The sequence below is a fragment of the Amblyraja radiata genome, chromosome 28 (genome assembly GCF_010909765.2).
Source record: "Amblyraja radiata isolate CabotCenter1 chromosome 28, sAmbRad1.1.pri, whole genome shotgun sequence".
Lineage (NCBI taxonomy): Eukaryota > Metazoa > Chordata > Chondrichthyes > Rajiformes > Rajidae > Amblyraja > Amblyraja radiata.
Genome location: NC_045983.1, coordinates 33058775 through 33081566, shown reverse-complemented (window position 1 = coordinate 33081566; position 22792 = coordinate 33058775). Strand labels below are relative to the sequence as shown.

The following is a 22792-nucleotide window of genomic DNA, read 5'->3' as shown; positions in this document are numbered from 1 at the left end:
TATATAATTGCCTTTATGGTTTATGTATATCATCTTACAAGACAAATGAATTAAGTGATTATTTAAATCAAAGTTGCTTCTGATCCATGAGAATAAACTTTATTATCTCTAACTTGCCTCTCACACACAGACACACATTCATATCAATATATAAAATATAGATACGTTAAATTTAATTTTGTGCAGTGTGTGTTAAAGCAATGCAAGGGAAACTGCACAATACAATGCATGGGAAACTAGGCAAAGGAGGGGGCTGTTCCCGCTACCAGACACTCGAGGATCTTTGCTTTGGATCAAAGATTATAGAGGAGCTCTATAGTCTTTGCTTTGGATCTCAGCGGGTGGATTACATTCCGGAAGTCGCGTGTCGCATTAAGAAATGACGGCCGTGACGTTCCATCACGTACAATACGTCAGTGCATTGGATTTCGAAGGAGTGGTCTATCTTGCTCTGCTATAGGATCTTTGGCTGTGTGTGTGTGTTGTGTGTGTGGGTGGGGGCTGCCTGTGTTGTAACTGCGGCTCGGAGTGTGTTGCTTGTAGCGAGTTGTATCAGGTGTGTTGCTTGTAGCGAGTTGTATCAGGTGTGTTGCTTGTAGCGAGTTGTATCAGGTGCGTTGTATCCATTGTATCCTCGCGCGCGCGCGCGCGTGTGTGTGTTTGTTGCAGAGGCGCGGGCAATGGTTACATGGATTGTAGCCTCAGCAATAGTCATCGCCCTGTACATTTTGATCTACTACAATTTCCTGAGCGGGGTCCCGTGCCGGAGCGACACGTCGCTGAAAGGCAGGACGGCGATAGTTACAGGTACAGATGATTAGACGCAAAAAAAAATTAATTTAAAACAATGCTGGAGTGTAACTCAGCGTCTCTGGGGAGAAGGGAGAACGGGTCGAGACCCTTCTTCAGACCCATCAGTCTGAAGGAGGGGTAGACAAAAGTGCTGGAGAAACTCAGCGGGTGCAGCAGCATCTATGGAGCGAAGGAAATAGGTAACGTTTCGGGCCGTTACATATTAGCATATTTCCTTCGCTCCATAGATGCTGCTGCACCCGCTGAGTTTCTTCAGCATTTTTGTGTACCTTCTTCAGACTCATTGGGGAACAAACTTTAGACCTTGTACACATTCCAACATTAAAGCATGCACACGCTCTGCATTTCTCCCCCTTGCAGCATCGCTTTTTTGGTTGTGGGTTTTGTTTTCCCTCTTTCCCCCCCCTTTTTTTTTTAAACTAAATTCATCCGTTGCAGTTTCCATTCTTGCCTTGAGTTGATTGCATGTGTGTATTTCAGGTGCAAACAGCGGGCTGGGGAAAGCGACGGCGCTAGACTTCGCCCGCCGGGGAGCCCGTGTCATTGCGGCTTGCAGGAGCAAGCAGCGGGCAGAGGCGGCAATCCTTGACATCAGGAAGGTAAGGCACACAAAATACTCGTCTCTGGAGAGGAAGGAAGGGGCGGCGTTTCGGGTCGAGACCCTTCTTCAGAAACGTCACCCATTTCTTCTCTCCAGGGAGAGTCTAGGACCAGAGGACACAGCCTCAGAATTAAAGGACGTTCCTTTAAGAAGGAGATAAGAAATTTCTTTAGTCAGAGGGTGGTGAATCTGTGGAATTATTTGCCACAAAAAGCTCAAGATTCAAGAGTTTATTGTCTTGTGTCCCAGATAGGACAATGAAATTCTTGCTCTGCTTCAGCACAACAGAATATAGTAGGCATCAATACAGAACAGATCAGTGTGTCCATATACCATTGAATATATACACACACACACACACATAAATAAATAAACAGATAAAGTGCATTGGGCTATTAATGTTCAAGAGTTTTGTTTGAGTTGAGTTTAATAGCCTGATGACTGTGGGGAAGCAGCTATTCCTGAACCTGGATGTACCAGATTTCAGGCTCCTGTACCTTCTACCTGAAGGTAGTGGGGAGATGAGTGAGTGGTCAGGATCAAGTGGAGGCCAAGTCAGTGGATATATTTAAGGCAGAGGATAGATAGATTCTTGATTAGTACGGGTGTCAGGGGTTATGGGGAGAAGGCTAAGAGGGGGTTTGGAGGGAGAGATAAATCAGCCATGATTGAATGGTGTAGACGATGTGCCGAATGGCCTAATTCTACTCCTATCACTTATGACCTTATGCTGCCTGCCCTGCTGAGTGACTCCAGCATTTTGTGTCTATCTTCAGTGGAAGCCAGCATCTGCAGTTCCTTCCTACACAATGACTTACAGCGCAGGAGGCTGAGGGGTGATCTTCTGAGTTACTCCAGCTTTTTGCGTCTTTCTTTGGTGCAAATAAAATCTGCAGTTCCTTCCTACACTGTACTGTTCTGTGTTGTATTTAACAGGAATTACGATGAGATATAATAGAGTGTATGTTTTGTTTGAAAGTGCCTAGCTTCTAAAAGAATATGAATTAGAAGCATTAAGGGAGGACATTCTTGCTATTGAGGGTTAGGCGAGTAGCCTCTTAAATATATCTGCTCATAATACATAGACTTCCAGTCGCTGCAATGATATTCAAGGTCGTAGAGTGATACAGCGTGGAAACAGGCCCTTCGGCCCAACTTGCCCACACCGACCAACATGTCGCAGCTACACTAGTCCCACCTGCCTGTATTTGGCCCACATCCATCTAAACCTGTCCTATCCATGTACCTGTCCAAATGTTTCTTAAACGTTGCGATAGACCCTGCCTCAACTACCTCCTCCGCCATCTCGTTCCCTACACCTGCCACCTTTTGTGTGAAAAAGTTACCCCCTTGGGTTCCTATTAAATTTGTTCCCCTGCTCACGTGAAAACCTATGTCCCCTGGTTCTCAATTTTCCTACGGGGCAAGAGACTTTATGCATCTACTGAATCAAATTGGCTGGGTGAATCAAATTGGCAGGGGTGCTGAGGAAGAGGATTTCTTGGAATGTATGCGGGATAGTTTTCTAAACCAACATGTAGAGGAACCAACGAGAGAGCAGGCTATTCTAGACTGGGTATTGAGTAATGAGGAAGGGTTAGTTAGCAGTCTTGTTGTGCGTGGCCCCTTGGGCAAGAGTGACCATAATATGGTTGAGTTCTTCATTAGGATGGAGAGTGACATTGTTAATTCAGAAACAATGGTTCTGAACTTAAAGAAAGGTAACTTTGAGGGTATGAGATGTGAATTGGCCAAGATTGACTGGCAATTCATTCTTAAAGGGTTGACGGTGGATATGCAATGGAAAGCATTTAAAGACTGCATGGATGAACTACAACAATTGTTCATCCCAGTTTGGCAAAAGAATAAATCAGGGAAGGTAGTGCATCCGTGGATAACAAGGGAAATCAGGGATAGTATCAAAGCAAAAGATGAAGCGTACAAATTAGCCAGAAAAAGCAGCCTACCAGAGGACTGGGAGAATTTCAGAGACCAGCAGAGGAGTACAAAGGGCTTAACTAGGAAAGGGAAAATAGATTATGAAAGAAAACTGGCAGGGAACATAAAAACTTTATAAATTCTTTATAGATATGTGAAGAGAAAGAGATTAGTAAAAACAAATGTAGGTCCCTTGCAGTCAGAAACAGGTGAATTGATCATGGGGAACAAGGACATGGCGGACCAATTGAATAACTACTTTGGTTCCGTCTTCACCAAGGAAGACATAAATAATCTGCCGGAAATGGCAGGGGACCGCGGGTCAAATGAGATGGAGGAATTGAGTGAAATCCAGGTTAGCCGGGAAGTGGTGTTGGGTAAATTGAATGGATTAAAGGCCGATAAATCCCCAGGGCCAGTTAGGCTACATCCCAGAGTGCTTAAGGAAGTAGCTCCAGAAATAGTGGATGCATTAGTGATAATTTTTCAAAACTCTTTAGATTCTGGAGTAGTTCCTGAGGATTGGAGGGTAGCTAATGTAACTCCACGTTTTAAAAAGGGAGGGAGAGAGAAAACGGGGAATTACAGACCAGCTAGTCTAACATCGGTAGTGGGGAAACTGCTAGAGTCAGTTATTAAAGATGGGATAGCAGCACATTTGGAAAGTGGTGAAATCATTGGACAAAGTCAGCATGGATTTACGAAAGGTAAATCATGTCTGACGAATCTTATAGAATTTTTCGAGGATGTAACTAGTAGAGTGGATAGGGGAGAACCAGTGGATGTGTTATATCTGGACTTTCAGAAGGCTTTCGACAAGGTCCCACATAAGAGATTAGTATACAAACTTAAAGCACACGGTATTGGGGGTTCAGTATTGATGTGGATAGAGAACTGGCTGGCAAACAGGAAGCAAAGAGTAGGAGTAAAAGGGTCCTTTTCAGAATGGCAGGCAGTGACTAGTGGGGTACCGCAAGGCTCAGTGCTGGGACCCCAGCTATTTACAATATATATTAATGATTTGGACGACGGAATTGAATGCAACATCTCCAAGTTTGCGGATGACACAAAGCTGGGGGGCAGTGTTAGCTGTGAGGAGGATGCTAGGAGGCTGCAAGGTGACTTGGATAGGCTGAGTAAGTGGGCAAATGCATGGCAGATGCAGTATAATGTGGATAAATTTGAGGTTATCCACTGTGGTGGCAAAAACAGGAAAGCTGACTATTATCTGAATGGTGGCCAATTAGGAAAAGGGGAGATGCAACGAGACCTGGGTGTCATGGTACACCAGTCATTGAAAGTAGGCATGCAGGTGCAGCAGGCAGTAAAGAAAGCGAATGGTATGTTGGCATTCATAGCAAATGGATTTGAGTATAGGAGCAGGGAGGTTCTGTTGCAGTTGTACAGGGTCTTGGTGAGACCACACCTGGAGTATTGCGTACAGTTTTGGTCTCCAAATCTGAGGAAAGACATTATTGCCATAGAGGGAGTGCAGAGAAGGTTCACCAGACTGATTCCTGGGATGTCAGGACTCTCTTATGAAGAAAGACTGGATAGACTCGGATTGTACTCGCTAGAATTTAGGAGATTGAGGGGGGATCTTATAGAAAATAAGATTACAAAATTCTTAAGGGATTGGACAGGCTAGATGCAGGAAGATTGTTCCCGATGTTGGGGAAGTCCAGGACAAGGGGTCACAGCTTAAGGATAGAGGGGAAATCCTTTAGAACCGAGATGAGAAAAACATTTTTCACGCAGAGAGTGGTGAATCTCTGGAACTCTCTGCCACAGAAGGTAGTTGAGGCCAGTTCGTTGGCTATATTTAAGAGGGAGTTAGATGTGGCCCTTGTGGCTAAAGGGATGGAGAGAAGGCAGGTACAGGATACTGAGTTGGATGATCAGCCGTGATCATATTGAATGGCGGTGCAGGCTCGAAGGGCCAAATGGCCTACTCCTGCACCTATTTTCTATGTTTCTATGTTTCTACCTCCTCCTCCTTGCGTATGGTGTGCCCAGCCTAAAGTTGTAGGACAACTTGTACTATTTGATCTTATTTGATTGTGCACGCCGGGTTGATTGCATTCGTCGAAACAGGGCGGACCATGTGAAGGTTGCAATGTCCCACCCCATCCTCTCCTGATTTTGTGCACCTCTAAGATCACCTCTCATCCTCCCTCGCTTCAGGGAATAAAGTCCTCGCCTGCCCAACCTCTCCCTGTAGCTCAGGCCATCGAGTCCTGGTAACATCCTCATGAATTTTCCTTACCTCCTTTTCCAGCTTGACAACATCTTTCCCATCACATGGTGTCCAGAAATGAAAGCACTCTGAATGCGGCCTCACCAACGTCTTGCATAACTGCAACTTGACCTCCCAACGCCTATACCACATACTCTGCCTGATGAAGGCCAATGTGCCAGAAGATGGTTTCACACCGATGTCTGTTTGTTACTTACAGAAGAGCGGCAACAACCAAGTGATCTACATGCACCTTGACCTGGCGAGCCTTAAATCAGTGAGGGTTTTTGCAGAGACCTTCTTGAAATCAGAACCACATTTACATTTGCTGGTTAACAACGCAGGCAAGTATCAAACTGTACCCGATGTCTCACCCAAGCAATAGTATTCCTACCATCTCTAACTGAGACCGGTGTGCAGGGATCTGGAAACGTATTGAAGGAAACGCCAGCATCCTATATATATATATATGCCAGAAATATATACAATTCTGAGAGGAATCGGGAACCGGAGGACATGGGTTTAAGGTGAGGGGGGGGGAAAGATTTATTCGGAACCTGAAGGGTGACTTTTTTACCAAAGGTGTATGGAACGAGCTGCCAGAGGAGGTAGTTGGGGCAGGGACTATCGCAACGTTTAAGGATCATTTGGACAGGGATAGAACAGGTTTAGAGTGATATGGGCCAAACGCAGTCAGGTGGGACTAGTGTCAATGGGGCATGTTGGTCAGTGTGGGCAAGGAGGGTGAAGGGTCGCGACCCGATACGTCACCCATTCCTTTTCTCCAGAGATGCTGCCCGAGTTACTCCAGCATTTTGTGTCTTTCTTCGGTGTAAACCAGCATCTGCAGTTCCTTCCTGCACTCTAAATGCTTCACCATAGATAAGGATGCTACAATATCCCAGTAGAGATAATGGCCGTGGTGAGAATGGATAAGGAAGGGAATATAGAAAGGGCACTGTACTTGAAGCATCTCGGAGTCCATGAACACATTCTGAACTTTGCATCTGCCGTCAGTCTGTTTGTTTTCCCCATTATAATGTCTCACGTTGACTATGTTGATGGAAACTGTCTGTGTAAACATGTTGTGGTTGGGTTAAGCCGATCCCACCGGCTCTGGGAGCAGTCATGATAAGACTTTCCACCACATCTACGGAGAAAGCTGATTATGTGGAATTCTCTGCCACAGGAGGCAGTGGAGGCCAATTCTGTGGATGCTTTCAAGAGAGAGTTAGATTTAGCTCTTAAGGCTATAGGAATCAAGGGATATGGGGGGAGAAAGCAGGAACGGGGTACTGATTTTAGATGATCAGCCATGATCATATTGAATGGCGTTGCTGGCTCGGAGGGCCGAATGGCCTACTCCTGCACCTATTTTTCTATGTTTTATTTACTTGGTAAATGTAAAAAAATTGTCCCTAGTTTGTGTGGGGTAGCGTTAGTGTGCGGGGTGATCACTGGTCAGTGCCGACTCGATGGGCCGAAGGGCCTGTTTGTGTGCCGTATTTCTAAACTAAACAAGCTGATTGAGGAGTAACACAGGTGTGTGTGTGTGTGTGTGTGTGTGTCTCTGTGTGTGTGTGTGTGTGTTCGTGTGTGTGTGTGTGTGTGTTCGTGTGTGTGTGTGTGTGTGTGTGTGTGTGTGTGTGTGTGTGTGTGTGTGTGTGTGTGTGTGTGTGTGTGTGTGTGTGTGTGTGTGTCCCCTTTACAGGTACTGCAGCAATTGGCTTGACTGCAGATGGATTTAATGCTGCGTGGGGAGTCAACCACCTGGGTCACTTCCTGCTGACCGGCCTGCTCTTGGATCGCCTGAAGCAGTGTGCTCCGAGCCGTATCGTGGTGGTCTCCTCCGTGGCCCACTGCCTGGGCAGAGTGGACCTGACCGACCTCACCACCCCGACAGCTGGCTGCGTCGGCCGCATGCGCACCTACAGCGCCAGCAAGCTGTGCAACGTGCTCTTTGCCAGGGAGCTGGCCAACCGGCTGGAGGGCACCAACGTGACCAGCTACTCCATGCATCCGGGTGAGCAGTCAGCGGCTGGACAAGCAACCCTTCGGCACGATCGACACAAAGAGCTGCAGCAACTCAGCGAGACAGGCAGCCTCTCTGGAGAGAAGGAACGGGTGATGTTTCGGGTCAAGACCCTTCTCTCCAGAGATGCTGCCTGTCCCGCCGAGTTACTCCAGCTTTTTATTTCTATCTTCAGTTTAAACCAGCCTATCACAATCATACTTTATACGCCAAGTATGTTTTGCAACATGCGAGGAATTTGATTTGCCCTATAAAAAGCAACCGAACACACAAAACACACAGAACACACAAAAAATATAAACATCCACCACAGTGACTCCTCCACATTCCTCACTGTGATGAAGGCGAAAAAAAGTTCAATCTCTTCCCTTCTTTGTTCTCCAGTGGTCGGGGGCCTCTAACCTTCCGTTGACGGGACGATCTTACTCCCGTAGCCGGTGACGAGCCTCCTTGTCAGGGCGATCAAGCTCCTGCATCGGGGAGGGCGAGGGGGGAGCCTCAGCTACCCCAGGTCGGGCGATCTACCCCGGGTCGGGGCTAGTCGAACGTCGCGCGGCTTTTGGAGCTTCCCGACGTCGGTCTCTTACCCGAGACTGCGAGCTCCCCGATGGTGAAATCCCCGGTTGGAGCGTTGATCCCAGGCAAGAGATCGCAGGCTCCGATGGTAAGTCCACGCCCCGCGGTGGGGCTCAAAGTCAGTCTCGAGCGAGGCCGCCAGCTCCACGATGTTAGGCCGCAGAGCGACTGGGGATACGATCCGGAAAACAATCGCATCCCCGGCAAGGTAAGAGGTTGACAAAAGTTCCCCCCCCCCCCCACACATAAAACAAACCAGAGAACTTTAACACAAACTTTTTAAACACACTAAAAATAACAAAAAAAGACGAAAAGGACAGACAGACTGTGACGAGGCTGTCATCACAGCGCCACCCGGTGGAATGCAGTTCCTTCCCTCACATTTCGTCTTTCGCAGGAACCCACTAAAGCCACGGGTTTGCTGAACTGGTGCAGCGGTAGAGTTGCTGCCTCACAGCGCCAGAGACCCGGGTTCGATCCTGACTACAGGTGCTGTATGTACGGAGTTTGTACGTTCTCCCCGTGACCTGCGTGGGTTTTCTCCGGGTGCTCCGGTTTCATCCCACACTCCAAAGGCGTACAGGTTTGTAGGCTAATTGACTTTGGTGAAATTGTAAATTGTCCCTGGTGTGTGTAGCATAGTGTTAGTGTGAGGGGATCACTGGTCAGCGCAGACCCGGTGGGCCGAAGGGCCTGTTTCCGTGCTGTGTTTTAAACTAAACTAAAGGTGCTGGCTTAAGAAAAACGACACAGAGTGCTGGAGTAACTCAGCGGGTCAGGCAGCATCTGTGGGGAACATGGATAGGTGACGTTTCACAGAGTGCTGGAGTAACTCAGCGGGTCAGGCAGCATCTGTGGGGAACATGGATAGGTGACGTTTTGGTGTGGCAATGGATTTGCCTATCACCAGGCAGGGGGTCAGATCTCTGAAATCCTTATTCCCCGTTTTATTCATATATGGGGCATGTTGGCCGGTGTGGGCAAGTTGGACCGAACGGCCTGTTTCCATGCTGTACTGCTCTATGACTAACTTAACGGGTCAGGCCACTTCTTTGGAGAGAGATGAACAGACAATGATTTGATTTGTGATCCTTCTACATATGATAAAAAGAACTCTTGACTTGAAAATCAGACTGAAGAAATAGACAGAAAATTAAAGACTAGGCACTGCTTTAAGGTGCGAGGGGAAAAGTTGAATAAAGATGTGCAGGAGACACAGAGGGTGGTGGGTGCCTGGAATGCACTGGGGGTGGTGCTGGAGGCAGATACCATAGTGGCGTTTAATAGACTTCTTGATAGGCAGATCCTTGTTTCTATGTTATTTGTGGTCAATAATGGAGAATCTGGAATTCTTTGCCACAGAAGGCTGTGGAGGCCAAGTCAGTGGATATATTTAAGGCAGAGATAGATAGATTCTTGGTTAGTATGGGTGTCGGAGATTATAGGGAGAAGGCAGCAGAATGGGATTAGGAGGGAGAGACTGATCAGCCATGATTGAATGGCGGAGTAAACTCGATGGGCCGAGTGGCCTAATTCTATCACTGATTATCTTATGATGAAGATCGTTCCTGTGAGGGTACACAAAAAAAACTGGAGAAACTCAGCGGGTGCAGCAGCATCTATGGAGCGAAGGAAATAGGCAACGTTTCGGGCCGAAACCCTTCTTCAGACTGATCGGGGGTGGGGGGGCGGGGAGAAGAAAGGAAAAAGGAGGAGGAGCCCGAAGGCTGGGGGATGGGAGGAGACAGCAGGAGGGCTGAGGAAGGGGAGGGGACAGCAAGGGCTAACAAAATTGGGAGAATTCGATGTTCATGCCCGCCGGATGCAGACTCCCCAAGCGGAATATGAGGTGCTGTTCCTCCAATTTCCAGTGTTGCTCGCTCTGGCCATGGAGGAGACCCAGGACAGAGAGGTCGGATACAGAGTGGGAGGGGGAGTTGAAGTGCTGAGCCACCGGGAGGTCAGGTTGGTTATTGCGGACCGAGCGGAGGTGTTCGGCGAAACGATCGCCCAACCTCCGCTTGGTCTCACCGATATAACACCGATAGTTCCTGTGAGCTTGTTTCTCAGCTGGCAATGTAATGTAATCAGGGATTCATAGCAAAAGGATTTGAGTATAGGAGCAGGGAGGTTCTACTGCAGTTGTACAGGGTCTTGGTGAGACCACACCTGGAGTATTGCGTACAGTTTTGGTCTACTAATCTGAGGAAAGACATTCTTGCCACAGAGGGAGTACAGAGAAGGTTCACCAGACTGACTCCTGGGATGTCAGGACTTTCATATGAAGAAAGACTGGATAGACTCGGTTTGTACTCGCTAGAATTTAGAAGATTGAGAGGGGATCTTATAGAAACGTACAAAATTCTTAAGGGGTTGGACAGGCTAGATGCAGGAAGATTGTTCCCGATGTTGGGGAAGTCCAGAACAAGGGGTCACAGTTTAAGGATAAAGGGGAAATCTTTTAGGACCCAGATGAGGAAAACCTTTTTCACACAGAGAGTGGTGAATCTGTGGAATTCTCTCCCGCAGAAGGTAGTTGAGGCCAGTTCATTGGCTATATTTAAGAGGGAGTTAGATGTGGCCCTTGTGGCTAAAGGGATCAGGGGATATGGAGAGAAGGCAGGTACAGGATACTGAGTTGGATGATCAGCCATGATCATATTGAATGGCGGTGCAGGCTCGAAGGGCCGAATGGCCTACTCCTGCACCTATTTTCTATGTTTCTATGGACACAAATTGCCTTTAGTAACTCAGCGGGACAGGCAGCATCTCTGGAGTGAAGGAATGGGTGAAGTTTCAGGTCGAGACCCTTCTTCTGACCTAATCAGGGACCTGCTCCATGGAGCCACCGTGTGGCCAATGCCTAGAACTGCGACGACTGATTTAATGCCTTCAATGGGAAATAGAATCAGTCGTCGCAGTTGTGGGCTGTGGCCACTGGGTGGCTCCATGGAGCAGGTCCCGTTGAAAGCATTAAATCAAAGTGCTGAATAAGGATAAGGCCAGGCAGCATCTGTGGAGAGAAGCATGCCCTACTTATCTTGCTTCAGTTCTTTAATTGGAATGTAGAATGTTGAACAGCAGTGTTCAATACTCAGTGTTTGACAGGGCATCTTGATTAGCACGGGTGTCAGGGGTTACGGGGAGAAGGCAGGAGAATGGGGTTAGGAGGGAGAGATTGAATGGCAGAGTAGACTTGATGGGCCGAATGGCCTAATTCTGCTCCTATCACTTTAGACTTTGCAGCGCTGACCAGCGATCACCATCCTTGGGACGACAGATGGCACAATGGGCTAAGTTTGGCTGGCGACCGGAAGGTAGCCAGTTCGAATCCTGCTTGGCATACTGTCGTTGTGTCCTTGGGCAAGACACTTCACCCACCTTTGCCTGTGTGTGAGTGATTGGTGGTGGTCGGAGGGGCGGTAGGCGCAGATTGGCAGCCACGCTTCCGTCAGTCTGCCCCAGGGCAGCTGTGGCTACAGAAGTAGCTTACCACCACCGAGTGTGACTGAGGAGTGAATGAATAATGCGATGTAAAGCGCCTTGAGTATTAGAAAGGCGCTATATAAATCCCATCCATTATTATTATTATTATCCTACGCACACTAGGGACAACTTATAATTTTACCAAAGCCAATTAACCTACAAACTTATGGAGGGATGGAAATAGGCAACGTTTCGGGTCGAAACCCTTCTTCAGACTGAAGTGTCTCGACCCGAAACGTCGCCTATTCCTTTGCTCCATTGATGCTTCCTCACCCGCTGAGTCTCTTTTTGTCTACCTTCGATTTTCCAGCATCTGCAGTTCCTTCTTAAACATAACCTACAAACCAGCACGTGTCTGGAGTGTGGGAGGAAACCGGAGCACCCGGAGAAAACCCACGCAGGTCTCGGGGAGAACCTACAAACTCCGTACAGACAGCACCCGTAGTCAGGTCATTGGGCCGAAGAGCCTGTTTCCATGCTGTACGGCTCAGTCTATAACTGGATGTAAAGGGAAAGTAAGATTTATTAGCAAGAATTGCATGCCTGCGATTTGGAAAAAGAAGTGATGAGGAGGACAAATTAGACCATAGCTATCAGGAGAATGATTTATCAGTAGTGGTGGCGCTGCCTTGCAGCTGCGGCTCGCCTGCAGTCCGTTTGTCTTTTCTGTTTTTTGTTTTCTCTTGTCCCGTTTTTACAGTTTATTTCAGTTTATTTAGTTGTGTATGTGTGTGGGGGGGGGGGGGGGGTGTAACATGCTTTTTGACTCTTCCTTTGGGGGGGATGCGACCTTTCCTGCCGTATTCTCCGTGTCCGTCTGCGCTGAGGCCTATCGCGGAGCTGGCGGCCTCCAACTGCGACCGACCTCGAGGCTGCGGAGGCAGAGCCAGGACTTACCAACGCGAGGCTGGCCGACTTCGGGGCTGTGGTGGCGTTGCGACCCAACTTCCGACCCGACTTTGGAGGCTCGGCCGCGGGCCAGTGGACGACATCATCGGGAGCTCACAGGTCACAGATGGTGACCTGTTTTTTCGGAGCTCCCACAACTACAGCTGCGTCCGCTGGACTGGATGGCGGCAGCTTCGACCGCCCCAGGCTGCGGAGTTTGAACCGGCCCGTTCGCGGAGCACGGATTCAGCAGCGGGACTTACTTACCATCACCCGGCGGGGTCACAACATCGGAGGCCTGGATTGCCTCAGCGCAGAGGGAGAGCAAGGAGGGAAGAGACAATGACTTTGGGACTTTAAACTGTGTTGAGTGTTTGTTATTTATTCTATGTTATGACTGCAGGCTAAACCATTCGTTGCACTGAAAAGTGCAATGACAATAAATTGAATCCAATCCAACAAGGGGCGGCACGTTGGCGCAGCGGGTAGAGTTGCTGCCTTACAACGCCAGAGACCCAGGTTCGATCCTGACTACGGGTGCTGTCTGTAAAGACATTGTACGTTCTCTCCGTGACCGCGTGGGTTTTCTCCGGGTGCTCCGGTTTCCTCCAACACTTAATTGGCTTCTGTAAATTGTGTGTGGGGTAGAACTAGTGTACGGGGTGATCATTGTGTTCCAAAGCGTAGCTATCCATGTTCTCCACAGATGCTGCCTGACCCACTGAGTTACTCCAGCACTCTGTGAAACGTCACCTATCCATGTTCTCCACAGATGCTGCCTGACCCACTGAGTTACTCCAGCACTCTGTGAAACGTCACCTATCCATGTTCTCCACAGATGCTGCCTGACCCGCTGAGTTACTCCAGCACTCTGTGAAACGTCACCTATCCATGTTCTCCACAGATGCTGCCTGACCCGCTGAGTTACTCCAGCACTCTGTGAAACGTCACCTATCCATGTTCTCCACAGATGCTGTCTGACCCGCTGAGTTACTCCAGCACTCTGTGTCTTAACTTCATCGCAAACTCTGAATTCATGGCCTTTGTGTTTTTTTTCTTCTTTCACAGGCTTTGTATTCACTGATGCGTTTTGTGACTTGGGCATCGTCCGTAAGCTCCTGTTCCTCCCCATCGCCTTCCTGTTCTTCCGAACTCCGGCCGACGGAGCTCAGACCATCATTCACTGTGCGGTGCAAGAAGGCATTGAGAAGTTCAGCGGCAGGTACTTTGCCGACTGCGCGGTTCGGAAGGTCTCTCCTCGCGCACGGGACGATGCGGTAGCCAGGAAAGTCTGGGAAGTCAGTGAGAGACTCGCCGGGCTCCACCGCGACTAACTCCCAGACAAACGCCAGCAAATTTCCCAATCCCTCTGAGCAACTTTCAAAACATCTCTGAGAAAACATTTGAATATTTACAACTTTTTGTACAATTTTGAAGAAAAAAATTGTGTAAAATTAAAAAAACTAATTTAAATATAATAACAAGTAAATTAGATTTGAGTTCCAGCAGATGCCTTTCATTCATGTGTTTAATCTAAAAATATTTAAACTGGTTTATCACAATGTTTGTCAGTGGAGTTTGTTGCTTTAAAATTTTGGGGTGGCGCAGTGGTAGAGCTGGTGCTTCACAGCGCCAGAGAACCCGGGTTCGATCCTGACTACGGGTGCTGTCTGTGCGAAGTTTGTACCTTCTCCCCGTGACCTGCGTGGGTTTTCTCCGTGTGCTCTAGTTTCCTCCCACACTCCAAAGACGTACAGGTTTGTAGGTTAATTGGCTTTGGTAAAATTGTAAGTTAGCCCCAGTGTGTGTGGGATTGTGCTAGTGTGCGGGGATCGCTGGTCGGCGCAGACTTGGTGGGCTGTTTCCACGCTGTATCTCTAAATTGTAAAAGTAGTACTGACTAAAAGCACGATCATTTTTCAAACAGCTCTTCACATAATCCACTCTTCCTTTTCCTCTTAACATTTGATCAACAAAGTCCACCGACAAACATTGTGACAAACCGGCTGAAGCATTTTTTAGATTAAACTCTTGAATGAAAGATTTACCCATTTAAAAAAACCATTAAGCTTCATCCTCTGCAAGTACTCGCAACTAATTTGTTTTTCATATTATAATCATATATTTTTATATTTCTGTACTTCTCCCGCGTGACGGGAGTGTCCCGGAGAGCCATGCGGGCCCGATCCACCCGTCAAACAACTGCGCCGCCGACGACCGAAGACTGGATCGCGCCCCGGTAGGCCCGACTCACCCACAGGCCTCCCAGGGGTCTGCGGTGAAGCCGGGCGGTGAGGCCTGTCTGGGCCAAAGGAGCCTCAGCGGTGGCGGCGATGGGAGCCTTGGCAGTGGGAGCCTCGGCGGCAACAGGAGCCTCGTGGCGGTGAGGCCTCGCGATCGATAAGGGGGAGGGGAAGACAATGGGGACCCGGCATGGGGGGACCGCCGTAAGGGATGGTGGGGACCCTGTGTGGGGGAGGGGAGGCACTCTAGAATTCTCCGCCCAGGAGATAAGTCAGTGTTTGTTTGTTCATTTGTTCCGGTGAAGGAGCTGTGCACACGGCAGCCAGTCAACAGTCACTTGTCTTTTTCTTTTGTTTTCACTTTTAATTTCAAGTTTTCGTGCACCTTGTGTGTTGTGACTGTCGGCAGAACAATTTCCCTCCGGGGATGAATAAAGTTTTATTGTGTCGTAGCGTATATTATCGTATCGCTAAAAGTAATCCATCAAAGTTTAGTTTCCAGACACAGTGTGAAAGCATGCCATTCGGGCCCACTGAGTCTGCACTGACCTGCGATCACCCGGGTTCGATCCCGACTACGGGTGCTGTCTGTATGGAGTTTGTACATTCTCCCTGTAACCTGCGTGAGTTTTCTCCGGGTTCTCCGGTTTCCTCCTACACTCTAAAGTCGTACAGGTTTGTTGGTTAATTGGCTTGGTGTAAATGTAAATTGTCCCCAGCGCGTGTAGGGCAGTGGTTAGTGTACGGGGTGATCGCTGGTCGGCGCGGACCCGGTGGGCCGGAGAGTCTATTTCCACGCTGTATCTCTAAACTAAACTAAACCAATTACTCTGAGGGCTTCTTGTAGAGGATATTTGTCCTTAAGAAAATGTATCGATCTTTATGACTCAGTCCTTTCCTCAGTGGCTGGTGGTGTTCGGTTAACACCCGTTCATCTCGAGAAATCTAAATAGTTTAGGATTTTGTTCCATTTTCTTTCTACAGTAAGTTGGTGTCATAAGATGCACGGACTCAATAAAAAGTATAAAGCAAATGCCTTAATCTACATAAAATATACACATTTTTTTTTCATCCAATCCTTGCTAAACCTGACAATGTGAATAGTGAATAGGTTACAGAAATAATATGCTAATATGAGCGATTACAGTTTTCATATTTTTACTATTTTGTGATTAATGATCACTCTTTAAATTGCATTGCAAATAAAATGATTGTCTGGCAGCAGCTAATCATCGTTGCTTTAATAAACAGAAGTTGTATAACTAGATATTTCGGTCTAATATGTCTGCTATCTTCATCCATTGAAGTTAAATAAAGGCTGTTTGTATTTTAAAACTTGTTTTTAGTCTTTGTTAGTTTGGTGATATTACTGAGAAATGATGTGGGGCTCTATATAAAAACTGCAGTTTAGTTTAGAGACACAGCGTGGACACAGGCCCTTCGGCCCACTGAGTCTGTGCCGACCAACAATCACTAGTTGTATTTGATCACACTTGGGTCAATTTACAGAAGACAACTCGCCTACAAACCTGCACGTCTTTGGAGTGTGGGAGGCGGATAAAACCCACGCAGGTCACGGGGAGAACGTATAGTGCACCTCCATAATGTTTGGGACAAAGACTCATCATTTATTTATTTGTCTCTGTACTCCACAATTTGAGATTTGTAATAGAAAAAATCACATGTGGTTAAAGTGCACATTGTCAGATTTTATTAAAGGATATTTTTTATACATTTTGGTTTCACCATGTAGAAATTACAGCTGTGTTTTTACATAGTCCCCCCATTTCATAGCACCATAATGTTTTCAGCAGCTGCAGTTCCTTATTATACATGTTTGGGACACATGGTTTCACAGGTGATTGCTCAGGTGTTTCTTCAGTCTGAAGAAGGGTTTCGGCCCGAAACGTTGCCTATTTCCTTCGCTCCATAGGTGCTGCTGCACCCGCTGAGTTTCTCCAGCATTTTTGTGATTTCTCAGGTGTGTTTAATTGCCTCCTTAATGCAGGTATGAGAGAGCTCTCAGCACCAAATCTTTCCATCACCTTTGGTGGGGTGGAAGATTACAACTTCACGTGGTCATCCCTGTTTCGATGAATGCAATCAACCTGGCGTGCACAATCAAATAAGATCAAATGGAACAAGTTGTCCTACAACTTTAGGCTGTGCACGCCATACGCAAGAAGAAGAGGATCACCTTTGGAAACTTGTATTGCTGTTTATCAACATGAGGACCAAAGTTGTGCCAATGAAAGTCAAAGAAGGCCATTTTGAGACTGAGAAACAAGAATAAAACTGTTAGAGACATCAGCCAAACCTTCAGATCTTCAGTTTCCTCCCACACTCCAAAGACGTGCAGGTTTGTAGGTTAATTGGCTTGGTGTAAATGTAAATTGTCCCCAGTGTGTGTAGGGTAATGTTATTGCTGGTCAGTGGGCCGAATGGCCTGTTTCCGTGCTGTGTCTCTAAACTAAACTATCTGTGAACTAAACTAAACTCGCCTCCTCCACCCAGACGCACACATTTTGCCACCGACCCCTCGCCACCACCAGTCACCCTGCTCTGTACACTCGTCTCCCATCCCTGAGTCCATTTCCCACTGATATCCCACCCGTCCGCTTTACATTTTCCTCCGGCTTTCCTTATCTGACACATTTTTGTTTCCTTCTAACCTCCGTTCAGTTTATTTTTTTCCCATTGAAAGTATTTCTCGTTCTATCAGAAACCCAGGATTCATGTTTCTTGTACAATGCCTTCTGACACAGCCCAGTCAAACATTGATGTTCAGAATTTAAATTTAAATTTACCTTGTTACATTGACAGTGAGTTTGTTACTCTGACCAATAATGACAATCTTCCGTATTAATATTTTAAAACGCAATTGATTTAGGTTTACATTTATCAACACATAACCATGTTTTATTGTCATACTGTATGAATGGATGAAGGAGAGCCAGTGGATGAGGTGTATCTGGACTTTCAAAAAGCCTTTGACAAGGTCCCACACAAGAGATTAGTGTGCACAGTTAGAGCACATGGTATTGGGGGTAGGGTATTGACATGGATAGAGAACTGGTTGGCAGACAGGAAGCAAAGAGTAGGAATTAACGGGTCCTTTTCAGAATGGCAGGCAGTGACTAGTGGGGTGCCGCAAGGTTTGGTGCTGGGACCCCAGTTATTTACAATATATTTAGACAAGGAAATTAAATGTGACATCTCCAAGTTTGTGGATGACCCAAAGCTGGGTGGCAGTGTGAGCTGCGATGAAGATGCTATGAGGCTGCAGGGTGACTTGGATAGGTTGGGTGAGTGGGCAGAAGAATGGCAGATGCAGTATAATGTTGATAAATGTGAGGTTATCCACTTTGGTGGCAAGAACAGGAAGGCAGATTATTATCTGAATGGTGTCGGATTAGGAAAAGGGGAGGTGCAACGAGACCTGGGTGTGCTTGTACATCAGTCACTGAAAGTAAACATGCAGGTACAGCAGGCAGTGAAGAAAGCTAATTGTTGGCCTTCATGCGAGAGGATTTGAATTTAGGAGCAAGGAGGTCCTACTGTACAGTCCCCGGGTGAGACTGCACCTGGGATATTGTGTGCAATTTTGGTCTCCTAATTTGAGGAATTATTGCTATTGAGGGAGTGCAGCGTAGGTTCACCATGTGGCGGGACTGACATAAAATGAAAGAATAGGTAGACTGGGCTTGTATTCACTGGAATTTAGGATGAGGGGATCTTATAGAAACATATAAAATTCTTAAAGGATTGGACAGGCTAGATGCAGGAAAAATGTTCCCGATGTTGGGGGGAGTCCAGAACCAGAGGTCACAGTTTAAGAATAAGGGGCAAGCCATTTAGGACTGAGATGAGGAAACATTTTTTCACCCAGAGAGTTGTGAATCTGTGGAATTCTCTGTCACAGAAGGCAGTGGAGGCCAATTCACTGGATGTTTTCAAGAGAGAGTTAGATTTAGCTCTTAGGACTAATGGAATCAAGGGATATGGGGAGAAAGCCGGAATGGGGTACAGATTTTAGATCAGGCATGGTGCTGGCTCGAAAGGGCCGAATGGCCTACTCCTGCACCTATTTTTCGATGTTTCTATGTTCCATGTTGTATTGTCACATGTACCGAGGTACAGTGAAAAGCTTTTCTGTTGCGTACTAACCAGTCAGCAGAAAGACAATACATGATTACAATCGATCCATTTACCGTGCATAGATACATGATAAGAGAATAACGTTTAGTTCAGAGACCATTTGTCTCTTGTTTGTACCTTTATAGCAGCCAACGGTTCTGTCCCACTTGCCGAATTTTTTTCGCCGACTGCAGGCATCATTGACTGACGTATCAGGTCACCGAAAAATTTGAGGCGTGATGGCGTATCGGCGCGCGGTGTTTTTTCAAGTGTCGCAACATTTTTTTTGTCGCCACTGGATTTTTGAAATGTTCAAAATCTCTTGGCGACACCGATATGACGCCGGCAGTCGCCAAAATAATTGCCAACTGGGACAGGCCCTTGCGGTTCTGTTCTTTCACTGAGGTGAGGGCCACACACTGGGTGATGCGTAACTCTAGGTTTGGTTTGAGACTTGATGAATAGATTTGGATGTTTTACAATCCAGTCACTGCGGTCGATGCAGTGAGGTCTGGTGGAACAAGCCCTCGGGCAAACAGAAGCCTCGTCCCGACAATGCGTCTGCTCGGGCTGACTCATTGCAATGACAGTGAGAGTTGAATGTGAGGAAGGATAAGCTTTAACAGGAAGCTAAGAGGCAACGTTTTCAGCATGGTGGGTATATGTATGAGCTGCCGGAGGAAGTAATTGAGGCAGGTACACTAATAATAGACAATAGGTGCAGGAGTGGGCCATTCGGCCCTTCAAGCCAGCACCGCCATTCAATGTGATCATGGCTGATCATCCACAATAAGTACCCCGTTCCTGCCTTCTCCCCATATCCCCAAACTACGCTATCTTTAAGAGCCCTATCTAGCTCTCTCTTGAAAGCATCCAGAGAACCGGCCTCCACCGCCCTCTGAGGCAGAGAATTCCACAGATTCACAACTCTCTGTGTGAAAAAGTGTTTCCTCATCTCCGTTCTAAATGGCTTACCCCTTATTCTTAAACTGTGGCACCTGGTTCTGGACTCCCCCAACATCGGGAACATGTTTCCTGCCTCTAGCCTGTCCATATTTAATAGACATTTGGACAGGTGCATGGATAGGAAAAAGTTAGAGGGATATGGGGTGAACATGGGGTCGCATAGTGGCAGAGTTATTGCCTTACGGCGCCTGAGACCCTGGTTCGATCCTGACCTCGGGTGCCCTCTGTATGGAGTTTGCACGTTCTTTCTGTGACCGCGTAGTGTACGGGGTGATCGCTGGTCGGCGTGGGCTGAAGGGCCTCTTTCCGTGCTGTCTCTCCAAAATCTAAAATGTTTTAAAAAAGTGAGCAAATGGGATATGGAGTAGAATGAGCATGGAGACAGGCTCTGTGGCCCACCAAGTCAACACCGACCGTCAATCACACTAGTGTGTAGGGAATGGATGTGAAAGTGGGAAAACGTGGAACTTGTGTGAACGATAATTTCCCAAACATCACGTTTTTATTTCAGATTTCTAGATCGGGGAGGTTTAAAAAAACAAAACAATTGAGCTGCAGGAGCCATTTAGGTTCAGGCTAGCTCCTGTTGGTATAATATTATTATCTAGATATTTCTAGCAGTATTAATTTGGACACTTGGGGGCGTGCTCTTGATGCTTTGTAGGACGTTACATATGGCATAGTCACAGGGAGTGACCAGGCATGGGAGAGAGAGTACGCAGTTCTTACCAGATGAGAGAGAGCGGAGAGTTACAGCTTGTATGAGAATAAGGAATAAATACCTGGTATGAATCATAACAAAGGCAAGATTCATGCTTTCGTAATCTGCGCAAGTCCACTCCTGCCTGCCTGCCTGTGTAGTCATGGCAACAGAAAGCTGGACATTGGAAAAGTTTGAAATTGCCCCTTTTTCCAATTCAAATTCAGACCAATGATGGCAGTAGGTGAGTTTTGTAACAAGAACCCAAAGGCAGGATGCACGAATACTTTGTTAGTAACCCTGGCCAATAGCAAGTTGATGGACACAGCCAAGGTTGAAGTAGGAACACTGGGCTGGATACATGCATCAATGTCGGTTAAGGCTGGGCTCAAGTTGCTAGTCATTTGCACACGTCACAAGCAGACATCTTGTTTCAAATTCAAAACTCCTTTCGAGAATACAACTAACTTTAATTTCTGAAAAAAGACAGTGAAAGATGGTAAATCTGTGGAATTAGTCATTGCCACAGACTGCTGTGGAGGCCAAGCCAATGGAATTTTTAAGGCGGAGTTTCACAGATTCTTGATTAGTACGGGTGCCAGGGGTTATGGAGAGAAGGCAGGAGAATGGGGTTGAGAGGGAGAGATAGATCAGCCATGATTGAATGGCGGAGTAGACCTGATGGGCCGAATGGCCTAATTCTGCTCCTAGAACTCATGAACACGAGCAGAATTGGGAAATGAGGCATTGTTGAATATTAATCATTTGACTTGTAGAATGGTCCCAACCTAAAACACCACCTACCCATGTTCTCCTAAGATGCTGCTTGACCCTCTGAGTTACTCCAGCACTTTGTGTCCTCTTTGGCAAACCAGCATCTGCAGTTCCTTGTGTCTCTATTAATCATCTAATAGAGCTACTGTTCTAACTTAGTTTGTTAATTTGCCATGCATTGATTTTATATGTATATGAGAAAACTAAAGGGGAGGGGCAGCATAACCGCATTAGGGATTATCATTGTATAAGTAGTAGAGACAAACAACTGCAGTTGCTGGTCAATACACAAAAAAACACAAAGTGCTGGAGTAACTCAGCGGATCAGGCAGCATCTCTGGAGAACATGGGTAGGTGATGTTTCAACTTGGGACCCTTACTCAGAGATGTCTTGTGCAAAGAGATAAAATTCTAAAAGATAACATCAGCTGCCCAAATAAATACTAATGTGTTTCTTTGCTTCAAGCTGGAATGGGTGCAAAGAAGATTTCCGAGGATGCTGCCAGGATTAGAGGCTCTGAGCTCTCAGCAGAAGTTGAGTAGGTTGGGACTCTATTCCTTGGAGCGCAGGAGGATGAGGGGTGATGTTATGGAGCTGTATAAAATCATGAGAAGAATAGATCGGGTAGATGCACACAGTCTCTTGCCCAGAGTAGGTGAATCAAGAACCAGGGGACAAAGGTTTAAGGTGAAGGGGAAAAGATTTAATAGTCAAAGTCAAAGTAGCTTTTATTGTCATTCAACGAAATTTCGTTGCCTTGCAGTCCTACATATAGTAAAAAATGACAAAAACACACAATAAACACAAATTAACATCCACCAGATAGGAATCTGAGAGGTAACTTTTTCACACAAAGGGTGGTGGGTGTATGGAACAAATTGCCACAGGAGGTAGTTTGAGGCAGGAACTATCCCAACATTTAAGAAACAGTTAGACAGGTACATGGATAGGACGGAAGATAGACACAAGGTTTGGAGGGATATGGGCCAAATGTGGACAGGTGGGACTAGTGCAGCTGGGACATGATGGCCGGTGTGGGCAGGTTTCCACACCGCACCACTCTATGACTCTATGCAGTTTAGTTTTTTGTTTAGTTTAGAGATACAAAGCGAAAACAGGCCCTTCGGCCCATCGAGTCCACGCCGACCAGCGATCCCCGTGCACCAACACTACCTCAGAATTAGAATTAGGCCATTCGGCCCATGGAGTCTACTCTGCCACTCAATCATGGCTGATCTCTGCCTCATAATCCCATTCTCCTGCCTTCTCACCATAACCCCTGACACCCGTACTAATCAAGAACATATAGAAACATAGACATAGAAAATAGGTGCAGAAGTAGGCCATTCGGCCCTTCGAGCCTGCACCGTCATTCAATATGATCATGGCTGATCATCCAAC

At 46.8% G+C, this 22792-nt stretch overlaps 1 protein-coding gene across 1 annotated transcript; it reads left to right on the top strand.

Moving 5' to 3' along the window:
• The first annotated feature begins 490 nt into the window (after positions 1 to 490).
• On the top strand, positions 491 to 16151 carry dhrs13 (dehydrogenase/reductase 13). The gene is made up of 6 exons (XM_033046252.1): positions 491 to 528; positions 585 to 807; positions 1294 to 1412; positions 5809 to 5932; positions 7300 to 7611; positions 13639 to 16151. The coding sequence occupies exons 2-6, from the start codon at positions 681 to 683 to the stop codon at positions 13902 to 13904; spliced, it is 948 nt and encodes a 315-aa protein (XP_032902143.1). The 5' UTR covers positions 491 to 528; positions 585 to 680; the 3' UTR covers positions 13905 to 16151.
• The last annotated feature ends 6641 nt before the right edge of the window (positions 16152 to 22792 follow it).